This window comes from Neomonachus schauinslandi, chromosome 9, assembly GCF_002201575.2.
Source record: "Neomonachus schauinslandi chromosome 9, ASM220157v2, whole genome shotgun sequence".
Lineage (NCBI taxonomy): Eukaryota > Metazoa > Chordata > Mammalia > Carnivora > Phocidae > Neomonachus > Neomonachus schauinslandi.
Window position 1 is genome coordinate 88,642,941 of NC_058411.1, and position 27,095 is coordinate 88,670,035.

Sequence of the window (27,095 nt, forward strand, 5' to 3'; positions counted from 1 at the left end):
AGAAAATATAAAAGAGAAGAGACCACTTACCCACACAGAACAGCCTGTCGGGGGTCGAATGATAGCCGGGGTTGCAGGCACACTGATACTTCCCTATGAGGTTCACGCAACGGCCATTGGGGCAGAGGTTCGCACTCAGTTCACACTCGTTGATGTCTGTTTAGAAAATAAAAATAACAAACATCCAGCCAGAAGCTTCTGACTGTGGCAGAGATGTGGGTTGAACAACTGACCAATAAGTGGTCTGAAAATCTTCTTCCTTACCTATACATGCTGAGATGTTGGGGGACAGCTGATGACCAGGAGGACATTCGCAGCGGTAACTTCCCTCGGTGTTTAGGCAAACGCCTCCCCGGCATAAGAGAGGATCTCTCTGACACTCGTCGATATCTGCAAAATGACGACGACTCATGTGGAAGATAGTGGTGGTGTCCTGCCCTGGGCCCCAGACCAGTGCGCTCCTCAGTGCCCCCGTTGCTGGGATTCCTAGCTGCTCAGGGCTCACAGGCTCCCTTCTGGGAGAACGGCTGTCCACCTCACTCAGAAATGCCCTCAAATGTTGGGGGCTGCCTGTGGCTGACAAGGGAGTATACAATCTGGCCTGGCCAAAAGGCAGGACAGCTCTTTGATACCATGCACATTCCAGAATCCCCTGTGGGATCAGGTTAAAGCTAAGAGGCCTCTTGCCCTGCCCTAAATTACTTCCCTCGCTTCTTTACAGCTTCTTCCTTAAAAAAAAAAAAATCCCGATCTCAGGCTTCTTTCTAGGGAACCTGATTTAATGCAGCCAGCTTAATCAATCTCTTTTTCTAGAAATGTTGGACAGAAACCCTATAGTAATGTGACCTCTAATACAACTAATGTTTGAACTGTTTCTCTTCCCTGGGGCATCTCTTTCAGATGTTAAACTCGCTTCTCTGGGACCCATAACTGGTGTCCTAGGCCACCACCAATCCACAGCAAGAATGCCCTCATGCTTTCTGCATGTCAGCCTCCCTCTGCCACAGACTGATTCCAGACACACTGGTCAGGAGACCCACCCACTGGGGGAACAGAAGGAGCCTGGGAGGGAGGCTCTGAGTCATCAAAGCCTCGGGGAATCCCTTTTCACCTGTGCGGATCAGCTGGTCACATGCTTACCCATGCAGTTCTTCATCATCATGAATCCGCTCTCGTAGCCTTCATCACACCTGCATTCGAAGTCCCCCGGGGTGTTCACACACTGGCCACGGCCACAGAGGTCAGGAGAGATTCGGCATTCGTCGATGTCTGAATGCAAGCAGCAAGCAGCAGCGCGTGAGTCCCAGGACAGCTCTCATTCTTGTGGCAATGTGGGAAAGGGGAAGAGTTCTACCGGGTGTCCCTTGAAGGGGAGCCCTTCACTGACCTGTGCAGTTCCTTTCTTCAGAGTCGAGAGCAAAGCCACTGTCACACCTGCACTTAAAGCTGCCAATGGTGTTTCTGCACTTGCCGTGGGTGCAGAGGCTGGGGATCATCTTGCACTCGTTGATATCTTCAAGAAAAAGAAAATGTGCAGAAAGTTCCTGAGCATCCTGTAAGGAGTTCTCAATGCCTCTATTTTAAACCCAGGAGGCTGGAGGGTCTTGATTTAAGGTCTTGGCAATATGCACTTTAAAGAATGTGTAATGATCCATGAGAACTATGACTTTGTAAACATTTCTAGTCTACATTTTAGAAAGCATTATTAGGGAAGTAAAGAGTGTGTTTATTTGGACTTCTAGAGCCCAGCACACTGCCTGATACATACCAAACACTTCAGTATTCGCTGAATGAATGAATAAATATTCTAAACCACTAGCATCTCTACTTAAAGCACACAGAAGATGATTGGAATAGACTGCCCCACAGCAACCAATTGAGAGTATAGTGGATTGAGATATTCATCTGTGTTTCTGATGCTTTCTTGGATACACCTAAAATATAAGAACTTCAAAAAAGATGTCATTTAAAATTGAAATGATTTGTAAATAAATGTATACTAAAATATTTTCTCAAACATGTATACAATTTGAAAATATTTTCTCAACATTAAGGTTTCATTAATATAATTAAAAGAGTTTCTTATACACTAGGAGACTGCATAATGTAATGGGTGATCTCCTTTCAGGGGCCTTTCTAAAGCAAGACCTAAAGCTCAAGAAATGCAAGTTCATTTCCACAAAATGTCACGAAAGACAGACCTAGCAGATTAAATCTCAAGAACAAGTTCTTCTGTGGCAATGGATCGCCACAGCCTTTGGAAAAAAATCATTCAAATTCCTTTGAATTTACTTAAGAGACATTTAAGAGGGTCATCTAGAAACTGTCTCTCTAGACAGAATTTTAATCCCCAGGGCGTCTTGGATCAAACACTCAATACAAAAAAAAAAAAAACAACACTTTTATGTAAGGATAATTAAACAATATTTATATACTCACTTCCCATTTTTATAAGTTGATTTGGTTGTGAAGTATAATAACGAGGCCCAGACACAATGGGCAACCAAGACAAAAATCTACACCAGGAATATAAGCTGGGCCTCTCCGAAAAATTGGAATTCTCAGAAACCAGTCATGATTTTTCCATATGCTCAAGTAAACAAGTTCTGTATCCTTGTGCATAAAAAGTTAAATCAATTTTGGAATTAGATTAAATCTGGAACTTCTCATTTTTTCACATGAATTTTAGATGATAGCATAATAAACTGAAATAAGGTTTGAAATATCAGAAGTCACTGGAATGTGCTTGCCATCAGAATGACTTTCACTGTTTTTGGACAAAGAGGATCTGCCGCTGGGTTTGTCTCGCCATTCACCTCCCCCACGGTACACTCAGGTGAGCTGCCGTGACCTGGATTAAAGCAGCAGAGAAGAGGTGTCTGACAGACTAAAAATTCCCCGAGAAGATATCCTCCTTGTTGATATTTGGCTGAGGGTAGTTTTAAAATCTACTTTAACACTTAACAAGTGGCTAATGGGAGGGGCAACTGGCCTCAGGAAGTCCTGGAAGGTGGGAAAAGAGAACCCGTTCCAGAGTGAACATCTGTCTGCTATAACTCAGAAAGTAAGGAAAGTGTGTGTGTGTGTGTGTGTGTGTGTGTGTGACAACCGAGGGATGGCCACGCTGCTGGTAGTCACTGTGACTCTCCTCTTAACCGAACCTCCTCTTGGTCTACAAAGAAGAGCAATCAGCCCACTGAAACCCGTGGTACCTTTGAAGAAAGGTTTGCCGTTTGTAATTTCTTTGGTGGCGAATCCGGGCCCTCTGGGACAGAGCTCATCATACTCCGGCGTATTTCTCACAGGACACTCCTCGCATTCCTCAGTACCCCAGGCCGCCCCAACGGAGCAGCAACAAACGTCCATGCGGTGGCGGCCGGCAACAGGCAGAGTGCATTCCTCGTCCTCGTACCTCAGGAAGCAGGTTTCCACGCGGATATCTGCCAGATGGAACACAGGGAGGCTGAGAGAGTTACCCTATTTCCACTGCCCCAAACTGCCGGCCAGTTGGGTTAGGCAAGGTACAATGTACATAATAATTTGCTATGTATTTATTGGCTGGAATTCATTATTTTCCTCAAAAGGAGTCCAGGCTTTCTGAGGAGTACTCCCACCTGATAAAAGGCTTTCTTTTCTTTGGCAGCTCCTGTTTATTTGCACCTCCTATTTCTGGAAACTTTCCTTTCGATTTTAGGTATTTTCTGATAATTCTACATAAAGAACGGTATTCGGAGAAATCCCACAGTGCTCTTTGGGGAGATGTTTTCTCCCTGTACAGGCATGCTTCCTACCAATACATGCACTCCATCATGCCTTGACCTCCTCTCTAGCTAAAAGGAAACTGCACTCTTTCTCACTGGAGAACATCGAAGCTAGCTCCAGCACTTTTTCCTCACACCTTCATTTTTGGAGAGGTGCAGTGTTAAATTCCAAAATGAAGAATGCCCTACTTGAGATTGAAGAGGAAAAACAGCAAAGAAAAGCGATTTTCTCCTCTTCTCAAGTATTTCTTTCACTTCTACATGTGCTTATGTGTACATTCTTCTGGGTACACATGGGATACATCTCACCCCAACCCCAAATTCGTGGAATCGTGAGGAAGAGTAGAAGTGATATACCAGATGTCAAGAGACCTGGAACTCAGTCCTGCCCTGCAATGAAGAAGTTGTTTGTTTTAGACAAATTATTAACCCTGACCCTGAATTTCTACCTCCATAAAATGATGTTGCACCCATCTCTGAGGGGGTACCGTGAAGCTCAGACAAGATTCTGTGTCTGGAAACTGTAAAGTGTAATTAAAACCTAAGGCATTATCTTCCCTCTCTCTCCTTCACAATGTAGTCATTAACCATTCACCTATGTGCCTGAACATCCTTTAATGTTAGAAAGCTTCCGAAGCCTTCTGGGCAACTTTCCATTCAGGTTGCCTCTAATGAGATATATGGATACCTTTTACATGATTTCTAAATTAAACACTGAAGCATCTCTCAACCGAAGAACCTGGAAGAAGGTTCTCATTAAACGCCAATTCCTCCTAAACAAAAAAAGTGGACTCAAAATGAGATTAACTGACATCCATGGTTATGAGAAGACTCTCCCCTCTGGATTCCAACTTTTCCACTCCATATTGCTTACATTATAAACCATAAAGCTCTATATTTCAAGTTTTGTTAGTTCTAATTCATAAATGCTCCAGATTCCTTAACCTCATCCTACTCTTTTAACCACCTACAGTGGTCCTTCACTAAGGATGCTCTTTAGAGGAATATGGTTTCAGATATACAATGTACCCGAGCATCATTTTCAGGGCCACAGACTCGGAAATGAATGATCCAAGAGACATATTCCCAGCAGGCAGAAGCCAAAGAAGTAGGGTCAGAATCTGTCTGCCAGATGCCACACACATGACTGTGGAATCTCCAGCTTGCTGCCAGTAAGAGCCCACAGGGCAGCTTTCTGAGAACTCAGGGTCCAATCTCTTCCATATCAATGCCACCTGGGCTCTCGCAGTTGGCATGGAGAATCCCAACGTGATTAGAAGTGACAGTGACCCTGGGCTCCTTTAGGTTCACTATTAAGGAATGTGGCACTCTTCACTCACACCCACTAGGGTTTCTTGCAAAGACCTGTCCATCTGGCCAATGGCAAGACATGCCTAGCAGGGATGGGCTACAGTTTCTAATCAAGCAAAATTGTTCTCCCCACCATTCACCTTGTATCCTAGAGTTGGTGGAGGCAGATTTGAACGTTCTGGAATAATGACTGTGATGGTAATGATTTAAAGAATAGTTACACATCAATAAAGAACTAAACATGTTCTCTACTCTTTTTATAAAGAATAAATGAAGAGCTTGAGTAAGGAAGGCTATTTGTCAAGGAACTTACTACGGATCCTAATGGAAATGCTGAATTTGGGATATGTATAACTGTACTTGGAACCAAATATTCAGCTTTATCTTACTCACTGAGTTTTTCATAATATTTAAGAAATGACCATTAGAAAAGTAATGAGCTCAGGATTTACCTAGGCAGATCCTCCCTGTGGCATCCAAAGTCATCCCACTGGGACACTGACATTTAAATGATCCCTTAGAGTTAACGCATAAGCCATTTTTGCATACTCCTGGGAATACTTCACACTCATTTATATCTATCAAGAAAAAAAAACAGGAAGTTAAAATATATGTATAACATCATTCTACTTTATTCCATTCATGGAGTCACAATTATTCTCACAACAGAAAAGGCCATTTTGAACCAAATAAGTTCATAAAACTAGTTTGCTTCCAAATAGTTCATGTAGAATTTCTGGGAACTCTAAATAGCAACCATGCTGAGTCCACCTTTTCCCAAAGGTGTGAATTTCTCCATTGGTCTTAAGGAGTAATTTTTGAATTATAGAGGCCGGGAGTTGGTATGAGTTTTTGGGGACAGCCCTGGGTACTATGGACATCTCAGGTAAGGTTCCCAGGAGCCACATAGTTAGCTTTATGAGATCAGATGTCTGGGTATAACAGAAACCTGACCTTTCAAACTAGCAAAGAAGAAATAAATAGCCTGAAGAAAAAAATCCCACTGAGACATATCTGGGGCCAGTCAAAAGAGTGTCTTCTGAGAAATGTTGAAATGTCCCCAGAAAGTGTAAAATTAGTTTTAACTCAGCAACAGTCTCAGACTGTTTGTCAAAGCCTTGGTGGCCCCAGCTTGAGTTAGGGAGAGTCAAAAGATACTCATGTTCATTCATTCATCATTCACCCACTCACTCTCAAATGTACCAGTCCCTCCCAGTTTGCTTAATAGAAAGTAGTGTGTTCTCTGCACTTAATTTGGAAAAATATTCACCATCAAGTTAATTCAAAGAAAGGCACTTGCCAATGCCAAAAAAAGGGGGGTATTAGCATACTGTGTCTCTATTTGGAAAAAAATAACTTTCCAAGCCACGGATGTTGAAAAAGAAAATATTTGAAATCTTTCCTTCTGAGAGATGTAAGTGGGGAGGGGGAAATTTACCTTTTTGCGTTTTTTGTTCTGGCCACTTGTACACCAAAATGTGCTGCTGAGGTCAGATAAGTTATTAACAGTGGGTCTGGACCAGAGAAAGGCCAAAGGATTCAGTCATCATTTGGAAAGCAAGACCTTGGGTGGGGGTTGTAGTGTTCCTCTTTATTTTAGCAGGGGAAAAAAAAACTTCATTTCATTCCACATATGGGACTAATTGCTGTTTTTAAAATTTTTCAGCTGCTGTGTCATGTCAGGTTGTGTTAGTCACCCTGACCTACGTCTATCTGGGACTCCGTGAGAAAGAATCACAACAAACTGGAGAGAATCCACGTAGACTTTCAAAAATGAGACAATAGAGTATGTCCTTCTGAATCTTCCATGACCAAGAAACAAACAAACAAATACACACAAGCCAGGACAAACCAAGAAAAAAATGCAAATTTTACAGCCTCATTGGAAACTTCCATTTTCCTCTTCCTGACAGTATTTTGAAAGTGCAGTCGCTCGAAACCATGGTCAGCCATTTTCAATCACCCTGCGCTGTGGCCATAGTGATTCAACACTGGCAACAGCATATATATGCTTGTGAAATTAACATCTGTTATGTTCTGCAGTCCTCATTATTTCCCTCTCTGCTGCATATGTCTCACTGAGAAGTTACATGACAACTCTATCCAATCCAAGTGCACACAGGCATTCTTCATGCACACCAAAATTTATGGCTTATAAATACACATAAATACCTTCACACTGTGTTCCTTTAATTCTTGAATAGCCTTTGCCACATATGGGATCTGTAAAAAGAACAAACAAACAAAAAACAAATTTGAGATAACAATATCCAGACTTTGTACGACATGGTATAAGAAACACAAAAGAGGACCTGGACATGAATTAGATTTTGTGGCTATGAATAAGTCTAAGATGACAACGGGTTTCTGCGATTGCACAGATGAAGAAGAAGAACGAAATGTCTCCTTGAATTAAGCTCAATTCCTCTGAGAGGTCCTGAAAGACCCAAAGTTCCCCTAAAGATCATGCTAAGGGGATGACTAAGAAGGAAATTGGCTAGATCTCTCTTTTGCTATCAGCTCTAAAATAGGAATCATATAATATGGCTGAATCCTATAACATGGACATGGAAAATAAAGTCTAGAATTTGAAGATCTCCTGCCCTGCAGCATCCAGACTATATATTCATATACCCAAACATTGAATCAACAAAATCATCAGCAAAGCTCTCAAACCTCAGTTTTGCAACAGATTTAGAAGTTAAGTCATGAATACTGGTTCCTTTACATCAGTCCATTTTTTGGAAGATAATCTGTGCCTATAAAAAGCTCAGGACCCCTGATCATGAGGTTCCAAGAGAGCCCACAGGAGTTGCTGATCTAGGAAAGCAACACCAGGGTAGAAAACAATAACCCAATCACCAAATCACATGAAATTACTGTCCTTGACACTTCTCTTTGTTCCCTATTCAGCAATATGTTTCATCAAGGTCATCAGAATTAAATCTAGAATTCCTAGATGAACCTAAATAAACGAAGTACTGGGTTTCCCCTTTCTAAGCAAAGTGACCAGTGGGATGGGCCCAAAGCCACAGTGCCTGTCTCTCTTACCAACTTGGCATAGGGTGCACGGGCTCCCCCAGGCAGCACCAAGGGACGAACAGCACTGGGACTTTAAGGTGGCTCCGTTGATGTTGATCTCACACCGCCCATCGATGACAGTCTGCCAGCAAGTGCCTTTGATGGTTTCTGCAGGGAAGTAGGAGAAGATGTTTAATAGATACTTAATAGAATCTATATAAAAAATTCAAACGCGCATTGGAATTACAGCAAGAATGACACGTGAAGCAAGTGATAATGTTGAAACAAAATAAAATTTTGTTCATCCATACTTAAACTATTTTGCAATAAACTCTTTCGCATTAAAAGTGGACATTAAATACAGTACTGATCAGCAAGATAAATACCTATGCAGATAGTTTTTGTTGGATCCAGAGTACTTTCAGAAGAACATTCACAAATAAAAGAGCCCGGGCTGTTCTTGCAGACTCCATTAATGCAAGGACTTGATTCACATTCATCAATGTCTGAAACAAAAACAGGTCCACATTACTGCTAAAAACTAGTCTTGCTCATGAAAGGATATTTAAATTTTGGCCTCAATTGCTACCACATATTCTTTATTAGATATAGAGCTGGCCTAGATAGATTTCTTTCTAGACTAGATGGAATGTCAAAACTAATACTTGAGCATATATCCCTCTAGCACAGAATCTGGCATACGGTTGAATCTCTTTATTCAGAAAATCTGGAGCAAACATGAAATGTGATCTCCGAATTACTAACTATGTGATATTTTCTTCATCTTTCAAGTGATGGCAAATAAAATGCCAACTGTAGCTAAGTACCATCAGTATCTTCCAAAGCGCATGCAAGTGTCATTTAGGACCACAGAATCTCAATTACAATGACATACGTGTCTAAAATAGAGGTGACTCTAACTTATTCTCATGGTTTTTCAGTAGCATACGAAAAGACAGTAAAGTACGTAATATAAGAAGAAAAACACAATTTACCTTCACAGGTTTTTAGGTCAGGTTTGTAGATAAATCCCTTGGGGCAGGTACAGACAAAACTTCCCGGAGTGTTTCTACATTGTCCATTGTCACAAAGTAGACTGTTCAATACACATTCATTAATATCTGGAAAATCAACAAACATGAACTTTTGGAGGAGCTCATTCCTTGCATGCAATTTCTCTGTTTTTTCAGGTTAAGATTTAAGGTCATATGATATGATTAACTCAAGCAAACAGGCACAACTCCCCTACCATTGGTTTTTGCCTAACTTACCTAACTTGAAGAAAATAAGGGCTTCATCTGATTATTTTTACTAGGTGTCTACAAAGTCTAAAGTCACCAGATACTATGCAATTCACTTGCCTTAACAGGAAGACACCTGGATTTGCTGGAAATCATTAATCTTCATATAACTGTTCGTTGTGTCAGAATTAAAAGAACTAATCCTACTGATTTAAGGAACTAAACAAATATTTAGAAAGTATGGCCCATCTTGGATATGTGTTAGTTCCAGGATGCGTGTTTCTTCTTTAGAATAACTGAAATGGCCTCCAGTTGTGTTTACAGGGTATGAAGCGATCTGTAGAGTTTATAATTCTCACAAGGAATTTCAGACTTGAGATTCAGAGAGTCCAGAAAAACTCCTTACTTTCAGGTGAATAATAGGTCTGTCTGATGCAAAATCTAAGTTTTGATATGTGTTACTTAGGTAATTCAGAAAGTGTGGAACTTCAACAGCTTGTTACATACAGTTGGGCTAAAGTATATTACACAACCCACAGAAGAGGCTTTATGTCCACAAGGAGTTTTTTACACATCGTGAAATTCTGTTTAGATCATTATTTGACAATCTAGTAGCCCTAAAATAAAGGATACACAAATTCAGCACTGGAGAGCTGCTTAGGTTCACAGTAGTAAATATATTTAAATTAGCAGTATACTTATAAAGTACTTAAAATGTGGAAAATTAAGTATAGAGTTATATTACTATATGAGGAAACAACACGGTGAGAATTCTCTCAAAATGATATAGGGAATGCTAACGCTTCCCAAAAGAGTCAATATTACAATCCTTAAACTTTGATGATGTCACAAGGATCTGGAACCTTAAAGTGAGGAATTGATGATTAAGATAAAAAATAGCCACTACCTGGAATCCTATGGCTGTGGTGGATCTTTGATTCCTCACTTTATATTTCTAAACATAATCTGGAATACGAACATACTTCTGACCTGATGATAATCAGTTCAACTTTGGAGTACATACTAATGCATTGAAGGAAGAATCCCTATTGCCTCCCAAACTCTCCCTTTTGCTTCAAATGGGGTGATTTGTGGATGAAGCTAAAACATCTTTGTGTCCTTCTGGGCCTGTTCAGATAAATGATGATTTTCGTCTGCCGAAGAGAAGAGGCTCTTACAGAAAAATGAAATAGTAGAACTTGTTTTGAGTTTAATCTAGTTTGAAAATACCATGTGCAATCAAATCACAACTATGCTCCCAAAAAAGAAGCCTTAAAATTAAGGGTGTGAGAGAGGAAGAATTCATTTCTCAAAAGTCAGTGTATCACTGCACTACAGAATGGACAGTATGTTTCAGAAAGTACTAGGCAACTGGAGAAAGTTGAAAAAAAATAATGGTGCCTATGTTGATCATTTTATTCCCAAAGTTTTGTTGTTGTTTTGTTTTGTTTTGTTTACTTACTGGCTGGTACTTTCATTAATGTTTGTTAAAGCATCAAATATGGTGTTTGCTTGGGGCACCTGGGTGGCTCAGTTGGTTAAGCATCTGGGCTCAGGTCATGATCCCAGATTCCTGGGATGGAGCCCTGCATCCTGATCTTAGGGCTTCCCAATCAGCGGGGAGCCTGCTTCTCCCTCTCCCTCAGCCCTCCTACCCCCTGACACGTGCTTGCTCTCTCTCACGCTCTCTCTCTCTAATAAATAAATAAAATCTTTAAAAAAATATGGTGTTTGCTAAACTTAACAGAGAACAGTTATTACTGAAAATAAGCTGGGTTTTCTTTGATTAAACCTAATAAATGGTTGGGAGAAGAGTTGCTTCTCTCGGTAAAAATAGGGATGCCTTTGTAGACACATGAGAATGGCTCACAATCTGTATTTTATACATCTAAGGAGCTTCTCTTTTTTGGAGTGAACATGACACATGACTACTTATAAATTACCAGGATTCAGGTATGTAAATTTTAATCAAGACATGTATGTGTCATGCTGACACCCAAAGTGAAGGCCATTCATTTGCCCAGTCCTTTAGGCTACGTGAAAGCAGTTTCCTCCAAGCAACAAAGAAAGAATGCATGATGCATGAGATGTCTTAGGAAACAGGTGAAACTTCTTACCAACACAGTTTTTCCCAGTTGAATCCACTTCATATCCTGAATTGCATATGCATTTGTAGGTCCCACGGAGATTTTCACAAATTCCATTTGGACAGATATCTGGATCTAGAGCACATTCATTTATATCTGCACCACCAGAAAAAAGGTTCAGTATCAATAACATTCTAAAGTAAAGGTCAAAGAACTGTCAAAAAAAAAATAACATTACAAGAAATGTAACAACTTTAGAACCTGGTAAAATAAAGTTTCACTTAGATGAGAAAGCTTGATCGCTGTTTCTTACTACAAGATGTTCTGACTCAAATCTTCCTTCCACCAGTCCTTGAGAGGAACTTGGCATTTGAGCTGGAACTACAAGATTACCAATCCTTAATCAGGCTGAAGGAGAACCCCTGGTCTTCTTCTGGATCAAACATCAAGATGGAAAAGTAGATCACCACAGAGCCCCAGTCCCTACAACCAGTCTCCCTGCCTCCAGCCTATCCCTCTTTAAGGTACCTTCCACAGTGCCATCAGACTTATCTTAAAAATAAGATGACTGTGTCATTCTCATGGTTCAAATTTTTGTAGGTTCAATACTATCGTCAAGATTAAATTAAAATATGAACTGTTTATTTACTTTAAATTTCTCATTCTTCCATGAACATACAATGCCCTTTTGCTCTGTGTCAGGAATGTCTGGAGCCAGGCCTATTCATTGGTCCAAAGCCCATTCAAACACCACCTGGTCTGGAAAAGCTTCTGCTGCTCAGCCCAGATGAGGCTGGGTCCTCCCTCTGCTGTGTGCCCACAGACTGAGGAGAGCTCTATGGTCAAGGGTGATGCAGAATGACAATCAGTGAATGGCTAGTCTCAAATCTTCTATAAGTCAGGGTTAACATGTTTTTCCTTCTCTGGGTCCCTATCACAACTTTATTTATTCCCCACTAACTCTTTATTCATTATAAATTTCTTTACTACTCCTCTTTCCCCCAAATATCTCTTCTCCACCTTCATCCACACATAATGATGAAATTAATCATGAGAATGAACTGACAATCATTCCGACTTTTTTTCTAGAACTGTCCTGAATTGAATCATTTAGTTTTATATTAATAAAATCTATTTTTACACTTGTTCCAACTCTCCCTTTTAACTTTAATTCTTTTATGGTACCAATATTTCTCTAGTTCTAAGCCCTACACTTAAATATTTCATTCTCTTCCAACTCAGTTAATTGCTATCACTGCTTGCTACAAAATATAAGATAGCTCCCTACTGACATCTTATACGGACCCAATACTTGGCAGTCAGGAAATCATTCAAAATGTGAATGGATAACAATTCAACTGAGCCCATAACCCTGAACTGTACTTGATTGTGGAAGAGTCGAAGGAGGACCAGACTGCCTCTTTCTCATGAACGAGATGCCACAGTCATTGCATCTCATCTGCAGTCCTCCATCGACCGCCCCAGGGGAGCACCCACCCCTTCAGTACCAAGCCCCACACCCAAACCCAGCAATCCCAGGACACAGTGTACCATAGTTGCTCTGCCCCTGGGGGCCTCTAGGGGTCCCAGGTACATAATGCAGTGATGGCCAGAGAAGGGGTCAGACCTCCTCTGGTCTGGTGTAAAGGGATCAACTGGAAACCCACAGGAATGCCCATGCCCAGTACTGCAGCTTCTGCACATGCTGAAGGAAGTGAATTTCAAACAAGTCCTTACCACTGCCTGCTGATGTCATTCCTGGCCCACTGCTGCAGAGCGCTTGATATTCCGCTGCAATAAATTAACAGATAGTAAATGATTCCCTTGTTTGGAGGACAGGTCGATCCTGTACTTGGCTTTGCACACATCATTTCCTCCTAAGTGAGTGGAGCCGAAATAAAGTGGTAACAAAAAAAGGAGGCATCTCCCGAGGGAGTCACTGGTACACCCAGCTCCCATTTTAAAAGTTCCGCATCACTGTGGAAAATGACCTTAAAGAACATAGGCACGTTTTATAGCAATTCCTTGTGCAAAGCGCTTTTGGAAAAGGTGTTTTTCCTACAATTTGATTTTGTTCACCAGGGAACACTTTACACTTACAGTGAAATGCGCCTGTTAAAATGTGGTTTCTTAACTGTTAATAAAACTTTCTCCCACCGTCTTGGGAATAATTTTGTTTCTTAGTGTGAACAGTCTTTTTTTTTAATACAATCAAGTTCTTAACATTTTCTCATTTCTCTCTGCAAATTCTCTAGCCTCCACTCAGAAGAAAAACAAAAGTATCTGCCTTTGCATTTAAGTGTATTTTTAAAGTTCATATTCATCAGGATACTAGATTCATTCTATATGATAAATCCATAGGCAAAGTATTGCATAATGTTAAAACTGAGATCTTAATAAGAAATCAAGTTATACAGAATATGTTCCCAAATTCTGATGGAATCAGATTTCTATTTCCTAAAACTGATGCAATGTTTCACATACGATTCCAACAATATTTAGGCAAACGTAAGAGTGAATGATGGGGGCGCCTGGGTGGCTCAGTCGGTTGAGCGACTGCCTTCGGCTCAGGTCATGATCCTGGAGTCCCTGGATCGAGTCCCGCATCGGGCTCCCTGCTCGGCGGGGAGTCTGCTTCTCCCTCTGACCCTCCCCCCTCTCATGTGCTCTCTCTCATTCTCTGTCTCAAATAAATAAATAAAATCTTTGAAAAAAAAAAAAGAGTGAATGATGAAAATGGAGAACTAACGGGAATCACACTTTATCCAAAACAAACTAAAGTGTCCCCTTAGTTGCCCACAGTTTCTGGCAACCACAGAGTCTCATGGTCAAATGCAAATCATTTGTGCTTAAGTGGCAAGGGAACTGGATATTAGGAACAGGCCTTTTTACTGAGGCCAACCACACCTCACTGCTAAGAATCAAATAGCTCTTACACTTCTGCATGCTAGAAAACTGTATTCCTGATGACAGTGAATGAAAAGGAGTTACACAGATTTAAAAAAAAAAAGGAAGTTTGAATCCCTCAGAGCCTCTGCCTTCGTGCAAATGTAAATTTGAGAAAAGTGGTGAAATCCCTTAATTTTTAAATCCTGCTAAATGGGACCATAAAAGGAACAACTGGGAAAGTGGTTGCCATTGTGTGTGTTTGAAAGCCTGGGACTAGAAGCAAAAAGAAATGCATTGTCATTATTCTCTCACATCAGCAATTAATTAAAACATTTTTGAAGTACTGTAAGCAACAAAGTAGGAAAGACAATATCATGCCAGTTTCGCAGAAAGCAGTTTTACAGTTAGTGCTGAATTAGTTGATGCCTGGCCTAAGTGGAAGCAAATTATTGTCACTGTTCTTTTCCATTTGGGTAGAATCTGGTCCTAGACTATCCTCTGCAGTCAGTGAATTCGGGTCAGCATTGGTTTGAATGCTGATGACAATGCTTATTGGGAGCAAGCCCTTTCCCTCTGTTAGTTTCCCCTTCTATAAACTGGAGACAAGAATACCCAACTCACATGACACTTATAAGGATTTCACAAGAGAACATGGAAAGTGCTCAACGCAGCTCCTCGCACAGCTCATACATTTAATAAATGGAGGGTGCTGCTGAGCTAATTCACTGTTGTGCCACAGAGACACGGGTATGGGGACATATGAGAAAATTCCTAATACTTACACTTCAGTGTGTTTAACTGACTGATTCTTGCAAGGAGTAAATGTTCAGCAGCCAGGGAGAAGTATCTTCATAGATAGCTCCCTTGGCCTCCTTCCAGAGCACAGAGATGGACTTTAGATGTGATGGGGTTGGAGTTTCTCATTAGATTGGCTAAAGAAGGAATCTTCTGAATATTTTCAGTACCTCTTAAAATCTCCCCTCTTTCCTGAAATAAGGGATACTCTACACTTAGATCCTTCATGATTTGGCATTTTCATCTACCAAAGAGGCAGAGAAACCAAATGGAATGAAACCACGTCCACAGGTGGACCTCTTCTGTGCAAGTGCATTCAAATACAAAACAGAAGCTAGTGGGGCTGGGCTTCAAATTTAACCCTCCTTCAGCTTTATTGCTTAAAGAAATCTGGTCTCTTTTAGTCATCTTTTTATAAGATTACTTCTTTTCTGAGGTATCATAAGAATTCTTTGGATGCACTTGGTCCAGAAGAAAATGTAAAAACAAAGAACTCTATGCACCAAGGGTCCTAGATTCTAAGTTTTGGGTTTTCCACTTACTGAAGATGTAAACAAATCACCTATACTCTCATGTGCCAGTTTTCATGATACTCATCTGTCTTGTAAATTCAAAGTGCATAACAAAAGTATAAGAAAAGTACTTTGAAAAGTTAAAGTAACATACAAAAGGATAGTATTGATGATATACGACTATAAAGTTACATGAAGGTATCTTTGTCGGATAGGATTATATTTGACATTATAAAATTGAAGTATTGTTGTGAGCATGAATTGAACTAATCGGTAATCATATACAAAATGGTAATTTGTGAAATTAATCAGCCAGAATAAAGCTTTCCTCTTCAACCGGCATCCCTCATTTCTTTTAAAGACTTCCATTTAACTTTCTCTAAGTTCTCATATTTTAATTTCTAACTCTCTAATTTCAACTATCATCACTTTCAAAATGTCAAATGTTTAAAAATTGTAAGTTAATCTTTAATTGATTGTATCTAGGCCAGAAATGAACTAATTGGATCCTAGATGTAAACCAACCAATCAGAACTACATGTTTTCAATATTAGATCTAACTCTATTTTAGAACACTGAAAGGAAACTCCCAAGTTTCCAAATGTTGACAGTTTATTGCTTTAGTTTCAATAAACTATTTTTGCCTTACAGATAGAAACAATTTACACCTGGAGAGGATCTTCTGGATTACCTAAGATAATTCATTTTATAGATGAGAAAACTAAGGATTCCTTTTCCATATTATTCTATTTTATAATTGTTTACTACTGTAAGCCATCTCAAATCCTTTTGAAAGTAGGTGAGCAAAATTCCTAAATAAACAAAAACCTACAATGAACTGAACCCCCCCCCCCAATTAAGTAATTTGTCTGCCGGTGGCTGGGAAGAATTCTGACTCACCAACCAGTTTTCTTTTCATTATGCCATGTCACTTCAAATTGAGAAAAATACTTTTTCCCTAGGGTTGAATAAAATCATTTAGGAGAAGCACACCTAAATCAACATGAGGGATTTGAACAAAATTCACACACGGCCTTTTGGTAAAAAGCTGGAAATATTCAGGTAATCTGAAAATTATTTACTTTTACACTCTGTAAAATTCTGCTTTTCTAATAGTTCCTGCAAAATGCAAACATTGTGAAACTACTTTAGAAAACAAGGCAAGCTGCATGAATTCCAAAGAGCATGAGTATTATTAAGGTGGAGGAGTTGGGATGGGGGTTCCAAACATGCTGTCGATTCCCAATGACCATTAGGATTGGATGAGTAATGTGTGATCAGACCCTGAGTAGTCCTGCCAAGATCCCAGGAAGGTATATGATGTATCTGGAGAGCATAACATCATCTCTCCCTGTGACTTCCATAAATGCAAAGACTGCAGACGGAGGCGGGAGGCTAGTAGTACGAGGGCATCCCCATGACACCACATACCTGAATTCTGTGCAGGACACGGTTGGCAAGGTTCCCCAAATGCATACTCAGTGTTGGCACAACAGCATTCAGATTTTGTAACGGCACCAAACAAGGGTTTGACACACTGGCCTCTCTTGTATCCACCATAGCATGTGCTCCGCATGTGTGTGTCTAAACAGGAAGAAGGATCTGTCATCACACTATCACTTCAAACAGATGAGAACTCCCCAGGTCAAAGTTGAAGCTGCCTTTATTTAGCCATCGTCCCTATTCTAACTCACAGAAGATGCCTCTGGTCTTAGATTTCAACAGAAAAAGACAAAACAAAACAAACTACATTCAGCTTCCAAGAACTGGAAACCAATTCCCAGAGTCTTTCTGTTTTCTAGAGACTACCATGGTTTACCCAACTGTGAGATTCTTAAGTGCTGAGAATCTATCTCATTCATTTTTATCTTTCCCAGACCTGTACAGAGCAGGCACTTAATACAGGTTAAATGAATGATGGATGACCAGTGACTCTCACCCTATGATAAATAAGATCTTTCTTAAGAAGTGTGGCCTACCTCAAAATAAACATGCAATTACTGAATGTCTGAATTAGATGTACTTTCGAAGAAGAGGAAGTTTAATTTATAAATGCTTCATTATATAAGTCTGTAGACATTGGTCTACTAGGTAGTGTCGTCTTTACCAGCAGGGAGGGAGTTTCCAGCTATGCCCAATTCAAAGGTTTATTGACTACCTTTCTTAAAAATAATTTGGATAAAATTAATATCTATTTCTCAACAAATTTTAAACTTCTTATAAAGCCACATAAAAATATTACATAAAGTTCTTGATTATCCATATCCTCCTTTGCATTCTATGCTTCCCTTAGGACATTTAATTCCCTATATGAAAATGTTCACTATGAGATAATGAGCATATAGAGGCCAATTTCAAAGACCATTATCCAGAAGGGAGAATTGGAGAAAATTGAGGACATCGACATGATTAGAAAAGAAAAGGGGAAGAAGAGGTAGGGATTCCCCTGGTTTTCATTTATCTCAGCTCATCTTAGATTAATATCCGATTTATGCAAGAAGAGAACTGATATTGCTGGTTTGTTCCCCCACAAATATTCTGTCCTGTCTGTTACAGTAGAGTGCATTTGTTATTGGTGGAATTTATTGGTCGACAGAGGGTGGATCTCTAGCACACATGTAGTCACGGCTTTATCTTACCAACACACACACGTCCATCCAGACCCACGGCCAGTCCAGGAAAGCATTCACATCTGTAGGAACCATCAGTGTTGACACAGCGCCCATTCATGCAGATCCCAGGTGTTTCACACTCATTAATATCTGTGGTGGGGAAAAGCACTTATTAAAAATGGAGTGACGTTTCTATGAAACCAAAACATGCTTACAATTCTTTTACAACACTTGAAAATGGGGAAGATAGAAAAGAATATGCAGCACCAACAATAAAAGCTTAATGAGACGCATTTCATTGTCCTTTGATAGAAGAACAAAAATTGACATAAACTACATGAGCTTTTTTTTTTTTTTAACCACAGAAGAAGCTATTTCAATCATATTCTCCTGAGGTCTTTTTATCCAAAATAAGAATCACAAAAGCAAAAACAGAACTGGAAGAAGAAGGAAAGTGACAGCTAACAGACAAAGGATCTTGTTGAACATTTCACATGGCAATTCTAACAGGACTGTCAGAAATCTAGCTTGATAATAGAGTGCAACTTTGACCTGGGCAGGAAGCTGCTCCATTTGACATCTAATACTCAGACTGGTGTCCATTCCAATATCACTTAACTCTCTGAGATGACTAGCATGGCATTAAGAGATACAGAACTAAAACCCTGATGGAACACCATAGAAAAGAAATGGAAAATGAATATAGAAGATTTTGATGACCATTTCTGGCCAACAACAACACCCTAACCAATTGGAACCCAGCAAAGAAAAATCTTTAAGTATTACAGATATTTTATAGTATCATATGTATATACTTAGGAGAGGTCTGGTAAAAGACTTTATTGGGCACACACTAATAATAGCAAAGATTTTTCCCCTTTAATATGGGGAAGTAGAAATGGTACCAAAATTGTGTTTTGGAAAACATACAACACTTAGAAGCAAGTCATTTTATAACAACTCCTTTTATAATATATAACTAGTGTATGTAACTATTTCCTTTTCTTCTGACCTTAAAAAGACAAATTGAGACTGAAACACCTCTAGATTTTTACTTAGCTTGTGTTATTTGGCACAAGGTATATTCAGATGGTCCAAGATTCCCGTGTACAGATTGTATTTTAAAACAGCAGTTATATTTAAATACATGAACTCAAATTGGTTCAGTTATTCAGGTCACCTTTTTGTTCAAGTTGAGATCTACAGTAAAACAGTGACAACTATAGCCTGAAAAGTGATACACAGGCTTTTTAACGGGGACAGAGATGTAACATAGATCTAGAGGGCATGATTCAATGGGAGTGGCCCCAACTTTCAGAGAGTGATCAGGGAAGCCAAGCTGGTCATCAGATTAGTTAACTGTAGAGATTAAATTAACATTGTTTATTCTAGCTTTGAACAGTCACATCTTTGTGGTCTCAGAACTAAGTACTCAGCGCTAAGAGAAAATCTCATCCAATGATGTCAAGAGAAAAGTTACAGAAAAGAAGAAATTCAGCACCCGAGAAATTTCTTTTTTCTTTATTCTTCGTCTAATGTGTATATTCCATCTATTTCACCAGCTGCAGACAGTTGCAAAACCTAGTTTCATCTATGAGGTCATAGTGTCGTCTGAAATAATTACATCAGTATTATCTATTGGTCATACTAAATGCTGAGAGGGTGTGACCTGGGTCCCCAGCAGCCTATAGGCACTGAAAGTGAATCTCAGCATGCCCTGTGGATAGGCAACAGGAGTATGTGTTCTTGCGAAAGGTCTGTGCACAAAGGGGCTTTCACATTTCCTTCTGTTATTTTGTTTGGAAGCCTAATTCCAAATATTCCAGCAATCATTCCCTTCCCCTTTCTTTTTACTTGTACAGCACTTAATCTGCACAATTTGGCACTTTGTTGTATTCTGTTTTACACTGTAGAATATTTCCACGTGTTAATCTCGTCTTCCATACAATAAGTTCCTCCCAGCACAGGGCTCAAAAGTACAGAGACTTACTTCCTATTTCAAATTTTAAGAACTCAAATGTTTTCTCTTGCTCTGAAGACAGATTTGCACAATATTAAGATCCACTGATGTGAAGGTCATAGAGAATGTAGGTAAACAACCAAGGGATAGAAGCTCTTTTAAGCCTAGAGAAAATGCATGTCTTGCCAACGACTTAATACAAGGCTTTCTTCCATAGCACCTTTACCAAAACTGTCTACCAGGGGCACCTGGAGAAGAGACATCATAGGACTTTATTCTGTTTTCTTAATCCTGACTAGCTTGACACTCTGCACTTCTCCATCTGAAACTATGAGCAGAAGGCTTTGAGTGCAGTATTTTAGTAGATTTCCTGGGCCTGTTTTGGATATAAGGTTCCTTGAGAAGTATGTTTTCAACTTAGATCTTGGACCCAAGGGCAATAATCCCTCATCCCTAGCTACATGAGGCAAGAGACACAAGCACAAATTTATCTCGATGACTCTTCTTAGAACCCCAATTTTCAATAGCACAAATAAAAATCTTAATTTTTGTTTCAATAACTGGAGCAATGCAGTTATTTCAAAAGCTACCAAGTTAAACAATGGCTCTTTGTTTATTTCTTCTGCTTAATTCTATTTCCCTTTATGCTTATGTGACTTGAAAACGCTTAAATTGTTCATGAAAAACTTTGTTTCTTAAGATATCAGGAGGAAATTATGGAGAAGATATCACTGCAATAAGCATTTACAATATTTTGTCTAGGTGAAGATGTAAGAGGTAGCAAAAGACAGCCATCAAAAGACGTAACTACCATTACTCCCCAAATATAAGGAAGAGGAAGAATTCAGCTTCTTTAAAAAGATGCTCACATTTGTTGGTGGACCAACTATTAATTCAGCTTCTCATTCATTTGCTACATAGCCTTTCAGGCTCCTTTAGAAGACCCCAAACACCCTTTCTGAAATCAGAACAGCCTCTTGAGCATAAACCATAGCTCTCTGGATGGCTGGACTTAAGAAGGAGGTCCAGTCAGGTTTCCTAAAATGAATTAGGAGGACTTTAAGTGGGGAGAATCAATAAGGAAAAGTGGTACCTCTAAGCAATATAGAAAGGAGAAAAAGCAGGGGGAGAATATGACTTAGAGTTTTATAGCACAAACCTTTGCAATAACGCCCATCTGATGCCAGCTGAAATCCAGGTTTGCAAATACATTTAAAACTGCCATCTTCATTGATACACATTCCATTAAGGCACATGTTCCTTATGCTGCATTCATCCATATCTGAAAAATGCAAAAAGATACATTCTCTTATGACCAGAAGAGTAAGCCTACAGAGGAAGCCAACCTGAATGAATATAATTCTTTTTCTTCACATTTCTTCTGGGGTTTTTGTGTGTGTGTGTATGATTATAGTCTAAGGCTAATTTTCTCCCAAATTATAGCATATAAGAAGAAGAAGGGCCATATAAAATATGTATTCTTAAGTTCTCAATTTTTGACATGTGCATGCAAACTCTAGGGCTAAATTTATTTTATGACATACTGTATATATGCTGTATGTATACATATATACACATATATGCATGTGTGTATAGATATGAAATTTATATGTAATCATATATATAAAACTGCACGTGTGTGTGTGTGTGTGTACAAAATTTGACTCAATGGAAGCTACCAGGACTTTTTTTTAAAAGAGCAGTGGACAAACTGAAAAGTGTGTTAACAGCCTGATGGTTATATTTACTTCACTGATACTACTTCCAAAACACTGAAAAATAAAAAAAAATCAAAACTAAGAAGGATGGAACTTAAAATGTACTTAGGCCACTTCCTAATTCTTTATAAAGTAGAAACCAGAGGGCAGCTTGAAATTTGAAGCAGTTTTAAATAGGGGTAGGAAAAAATGTATTTTTAAAATGCAAGACTGGACTATGGAGGATAGCCATGTTAGCTAACCTTTAGAATTCCTTGATCAACGGGTTATTTCTTTAAATTCATCAATATGTTATTTTATTTAATACTACAGCTGTCTTGGGAGGTACTTGCTCTTCTAGACATGGTGTGTTTTCACTTACAGGCTTTAGTCAGACCAATGTAATTTATGATTTTTTTTCCTTTTTTTTAAACAGGATTCTATCCCAACCGAGAATTCTGGCATTAAGTCTTTGAATTGAATCACTGAGATAATATTCTGCCAAAAATGTTTCTAAGAACAATTTTGAAATTCTTTTAATGTATGAATAGATTCTTGGGATCTTTCCCAAAGACGTTGGGAAAGACGATAAGAAGCATTCTTCATTTTTTTGCTAAGGTCTAAGTAGTGGAAACTCATCAATAATGGTCATATTTTCAATTCAGGAAAAAATGGCAGGGGAAAAAGACAAAATGTTTGAAACAGCCCAATTCAAAATGAAGTGATTAATTCAAGACACAAGATAGCTGCTTCTCAATAGTCAATGTCTCAAACAAATTTTACATTTCCAGGTACTCAGCAGTATTTTCTTACTAGACAGACACTTTAAACAGAAGGATTATAAATGTCAAAAGAATATATGGCACGTGTCACCTTACTTCAATTAAAAATTTAAAAAAGAAATACAGGAGATTAGGTGTGTTCCATTAAAAAAAAAAAACAACGAACAAATTCTGATGGCACAAAATTAGGAAGTAATGATCTATGTTATAGAAGTTTCATCATCACCAGGGATCTTTAAAGGACAAGCTCTCATATATTTGAAATGCTATTTGACTCACAGAATGTAATTAAAGGTATGAATATTGTTACAAAGTATGCTTGCCTCTCCTGTAACAATATGTGAAATATATTTGCTACTTTGACCTTTCACTTGATGTTTGGCTTGGTCTTGTTAAAGACTTTTTTTTTTTTTAAGATTTTATTTATTTATTTGTCAGAGAGAGAGCGAGAGCACAAGCAGGGGGAGGGAGTGGCAGGCAGAGGGAGAGGCAGGCTCTCTGCTGAGCAAGGAGCCGGATGTGGGACTCGATCCCAGGACTCTGGGATCCTGATCTGAGCCTAAGACAGATGCTTAACCAACTGAGCCACCCAGGCGCCCCTTGTTAAAGACTTCTGATATTGAAACCACGACGGGAGATAGGGGTGAATATTATCCTGCTGCCCTGACTGCCATCTTGCTATTACTTACCTTCACAGTTCTTCCCATCTCGTGTCACGTGAAAGCCCGCGTTACACACACAGTGGAAACTGCCATCTGTGTTGATGCAACGTCCATTATTACAGATACGGCCATTCTGTAAACATTCGTCGATGTCTAAGATGGAAGTTAAAACAGAAGAAATAGATTTACTTGGTGGATTTACAATTATTTTAGTTCCCCCTTCCTCCATCTCCAAACCCATGATGGTAGTCTTGGGGTTTAATTACTAAATATTCCTCAACATAAATGTGATATCCAGTAATGTGAGACTTTAGATGACTGACTAGAGTTTGCAAGACATAGGACAGAAAAAGAATGTCAATATAAGAGCATTTGATCTAACTCTAATTTCTAATAAGACTCCTTAAATCTCAATTGTATACACAAAACAGATTCTTCTTCATTTTCCTAGCTAATTTAATGAGCCAGTATATATCATTATTTATATTAAACTTTGGCTGGCATCTTTCACATGCTCAAAAAGGGAGATCTCATAGCTACATCAGAACAATAAAACAAAAATCCTATTAAAAAAATTTAATTCCATCCGAAAACCAGCAATCACATGAAATGTTTACCTTCCTTATGGCAGTTCTGGTCCAAGTATAGTTTTATTGTTTATGTATTCTTAGTTCTTTTATAACTTCATAAGCATTCTATCTACCAAATAAAACATGGGGCATTTCCCCTTCTTTCTGTTGTGCTTAATATTATGCCAAAGTAAACAACAGAGCTCGATATGAAAGTGTTAAAAAAGGACAGTAACTCAAATAACCTATATCTCATTTCTCATTTAAAGATCAATGATTAACTCAAATTGGACAACATGGTACCCTGGATTATCTGTTCCCCTCAGTTTCTAGGCTAGATACCTGGATGAACACCAAAGAGGATGAATACACGCTGCCTTGTCTACATAGCATACAATCTTTGCCAGAGCCTATTCCCCAGAAGACAGAGACCAGGGAACCGCGTAGTCATGCCTGGGGTGGAGCTATCTATGCAGAGCTGAGGCCACATGTGCCTGAGGATAAGCACCCGAAACATCCTCTGGACAAGAATGTGCATTCATGGCACATTGGTTACTCTGTCTACCCTGCGTCTGCACGGTGTCTTGTGGTTGACCCTCAGACGCACTTTCTTTCTGGGCAGATCCAACAGTGGTTTCCACACGAGTCATTGGACTAGCTGAGGCAGTCTGGGCTTTTCTTCTGTCTGATCTTTGTGCCAACAACCTACGCTCTTTTTCTCTCTCATTTATTTCTTAATCCTTGCAAAAATCTGACTTGCTACACACTCCAAAAAATAGTAAAAGCCACATACTCTTGAGCAGAATTGTTTTTTTTTTTTTATAGGATTCTATAATCTTTTGAGGCCCAAGGATAAAATAAACAGTATAAAGAGTTCAGCATTTTCTCTCCTCACTAATTTCAGAGCACCATCAGTCTGCACACTGCCTCACAAGATAAATTGGAAGCTTGCCATTCAAAGCTCTCTACCGTGTTTCTCTCTGCCCCTTCTGTCCCCTTCTCTTCAGACTGTCATGTACTTCTCCTCAGCTAAGTACGCAATCTTTCTGTTTTGTGGCCACTTTCATCTTCCCCAAAATGTGAATATGTCATCAACTCCTTATGTTTGAGATAAGCTTAGCACTAGCTCTTAAGGAGGACAGTATTTGAGGCTTTTAGGTAATCCTTAGTCTCCAATAAATTAAGTCCCAGAGTGATAACATCACCACTCCTCTATACTGGCTGGCCCTCGCCCTGGCTGAGTACGCTCAATAATCTCTTCTACTTGCTTATTTAGTAGTGCAGAATTCTAGACCTTGCTTTCAGTTTATTCTCTACTACTGCAAAATGCCTAATACATCATACATGCTAATTATTGTAAACAATAGTTATAATGTTAACAATGTTCTAAACTCAGTTAAACATTCAAACTATCTATATTTATATTAAGTAGGCCATTAATAGAAATATTAGCAGGCTGACATACTATGCTCCTGTTTCTTCTGCTCAACACTGCCATTTACATACCAATGGCAAGAAATCTCTAAGCCAGAACAACATTCAAAGACTCTGTAACCAGTCACTGATAAAAATAAAAAATATTTGTCTTCAACTCATATGAAGAGCTTTCACTAAAGGAAAAACAAAAGGCAAATAAAATTAACTCCTGTTAATAGCTGACAATTTTTTTTAGGTGATACAAACCTTTTGACCTTTTCTTGTATTTAATTTTAACATAAAATTCTCTTGCTTTTATTTGGCTTTACTGGATCAGTGAAATACCTCATTCTGTGCCAAAGTTATAGAGACATAGATATTTGAATTCCCTGAGGGTTGAAAGTAGATCTTACTTATTTCTGTCCCAGAAACTTAGTATATCCGTCATCTGACAAAAGGCATATAGGATGATGTAATAAATTAATTAATAAACCCAAAGAGAAAATTCTGTGAGCAAACATTTATAGTAGTGCTTCTCAAACTTTAGTGTGCTTATGGATCACTGGGGGGATCTTGTTCAAATGCTGATTGTGATTTAGTAAGTCTGAGGTGGGACCTGAGATTCTGCATTTCCACCAGCTCCCAGGTGATGTTGCTGTGGCCACTGTCGCTCCTTCTTTACCCTACAGACCTTTCCATTAAGAAATTGATTCAATACAATTTCACCTGAAACTTTCCTCAGTTTCTGTGTCAACAAGGGTCAACCCCATTCCCTAGCTCTCAGATTAAAAATTAAGAGCAATAGTGATGAGGCAAAAAGTAGTAAAAATAAGATATTCCCATAGGAACAGGAGCATCTTTTAAAATGATTTGCATGTCTGCTGGATTTTATGACGCTGTCCTTCAGCGTGACAATATCTGGAATTAAGTGCAAAAAGCAACAAGGGCCTGTTAGCCTCTCCTGGCAAAGGTGTTAAATTCCTTCCAAGCAAACCTCCTCCTTAGCATATATGTCCCCCTACTTAGCAACTTCCGAGCTAGGACCATACCTCGGCACTCCGTCCGGGTGAGGGTGCTCTGATAGCCAGGTCGGCACTGACAGGTGTACGAGCCCTGGTTATTAATACACTCTCCACCAGCACAAGGGTTTTTCTCACATTCATCAACATCTGCAAAACACAGCATATTTTAGTAAGAAATTAGACAGCAACAACTTCTAACTTTAAGATCATTTTTTTGGCCTCCTTTACATGTTAAAACGCTTTCCTCCTAAGAAATAAATAGCACAATGAGAAGGATCTTTTCTCTTTCTGCCACAGTGTACCATGCCACCAGCCACTTGAAAACTGGTGGTGCAGTTAAAGTATATTGTTTTCCTATGTTATTTTTCATAGGAAAATGCCAAACATGTAGCAACTCTACCCTCCAAGCTAATAAACATTTTCTCTGCCTTGAGTCTGGCCTAAGGGACTCAGACTAGCGTTTCAGAAATGGCTTCTAGGTAGAATTCCGAGTATCTCTTGGAGCTCTCTGTTTCAATTAAAAGGCGGGGAAATCGGAGTGGGAGACTAACCATGAAAGACTATGGACTCTGAGAAACAAACTGAGGGTTCTAGAGGGGAGGGGGTGGGAGGATGGGTTAGCCTGGTGATGGGTATTAAAGAGGGCACATTCTGCATGGAGCACTGGGTGTTATGCACAAACAATGAATCACGGAACACTACATCTAAAACTAATGATGTCATGTATGGGGATTAACATAACAATAAAAAAATTTAAA

At 39.2% G+C, this 27,095-nt stretch overlaps 1 protein-coding gene across 1 annotated transcript in view; it reads right to left on the reverse strand.

Annotated features, from left to right (window-relative positions):
* Positions 1-27,095, reverse strand: part of FBN1 (fibrillin 1) — a 228,619-nt gene that overhangs the window by 73,727 nt on the left and 127,797 nt on the right. Inside the window, exons 12-28 of the mRNA XM_021693975.2 lie at positions 26,365-26,484; positions 23,358-23,483; positions 21,349-21,471; positions 18,257-18,379; positions 17,049-17,201; positions 13,159-13,212; positions 11,452-11,577; positions 9,089-9,214; positions 8,480-8,599; positions 8,124-8,261; positions 7,245-7,295; positions 5,525-5,650; positions 3,213-3,440; positions 1,388-1,513; positions 1,141-1,269; positions 265-390; positions 31-156 (exon numbers count right to left, since the gene is read on the reverse strand). Of these exons, the coding sequence (XP_021549650.1) occupies positions 31-156; positions 265-390; positions 1,141-1,269; positions 1,388-1,513; positions 3,213-3,440; positions 5,525-5,650; positions 7,245-7,295; positions 8,124-8,261; positions 8,480-8,599; positions 9,089-9,214; positions 11,452-11,577; positions 13,159-13,212; positions 17,049-17,201; positions 18,257-18,379; positions 21,349-21,471; positions 23,358-23,483; positions 26,365-26,484 (2,121 nt within the window). The remainder of the gene's footprint in view (positions 1-30; positions 157-264; positions 391-1,140; positions 1,270-1,387; positions 1,514-3,212; positions 3,441-5,524; positions 5,651-7,244; positions 7,296-8,123; positions 8,262-8,479; positions 8,600-9,088; positions 9,215-11,451; positions 11,578-13,158; positions 13,213-17,048; positions 17,202-18,256; positions 18,380-21,348; positions 21,472-23,357; positions 23,484-26,364; positions 26,485-27,095) is intronic.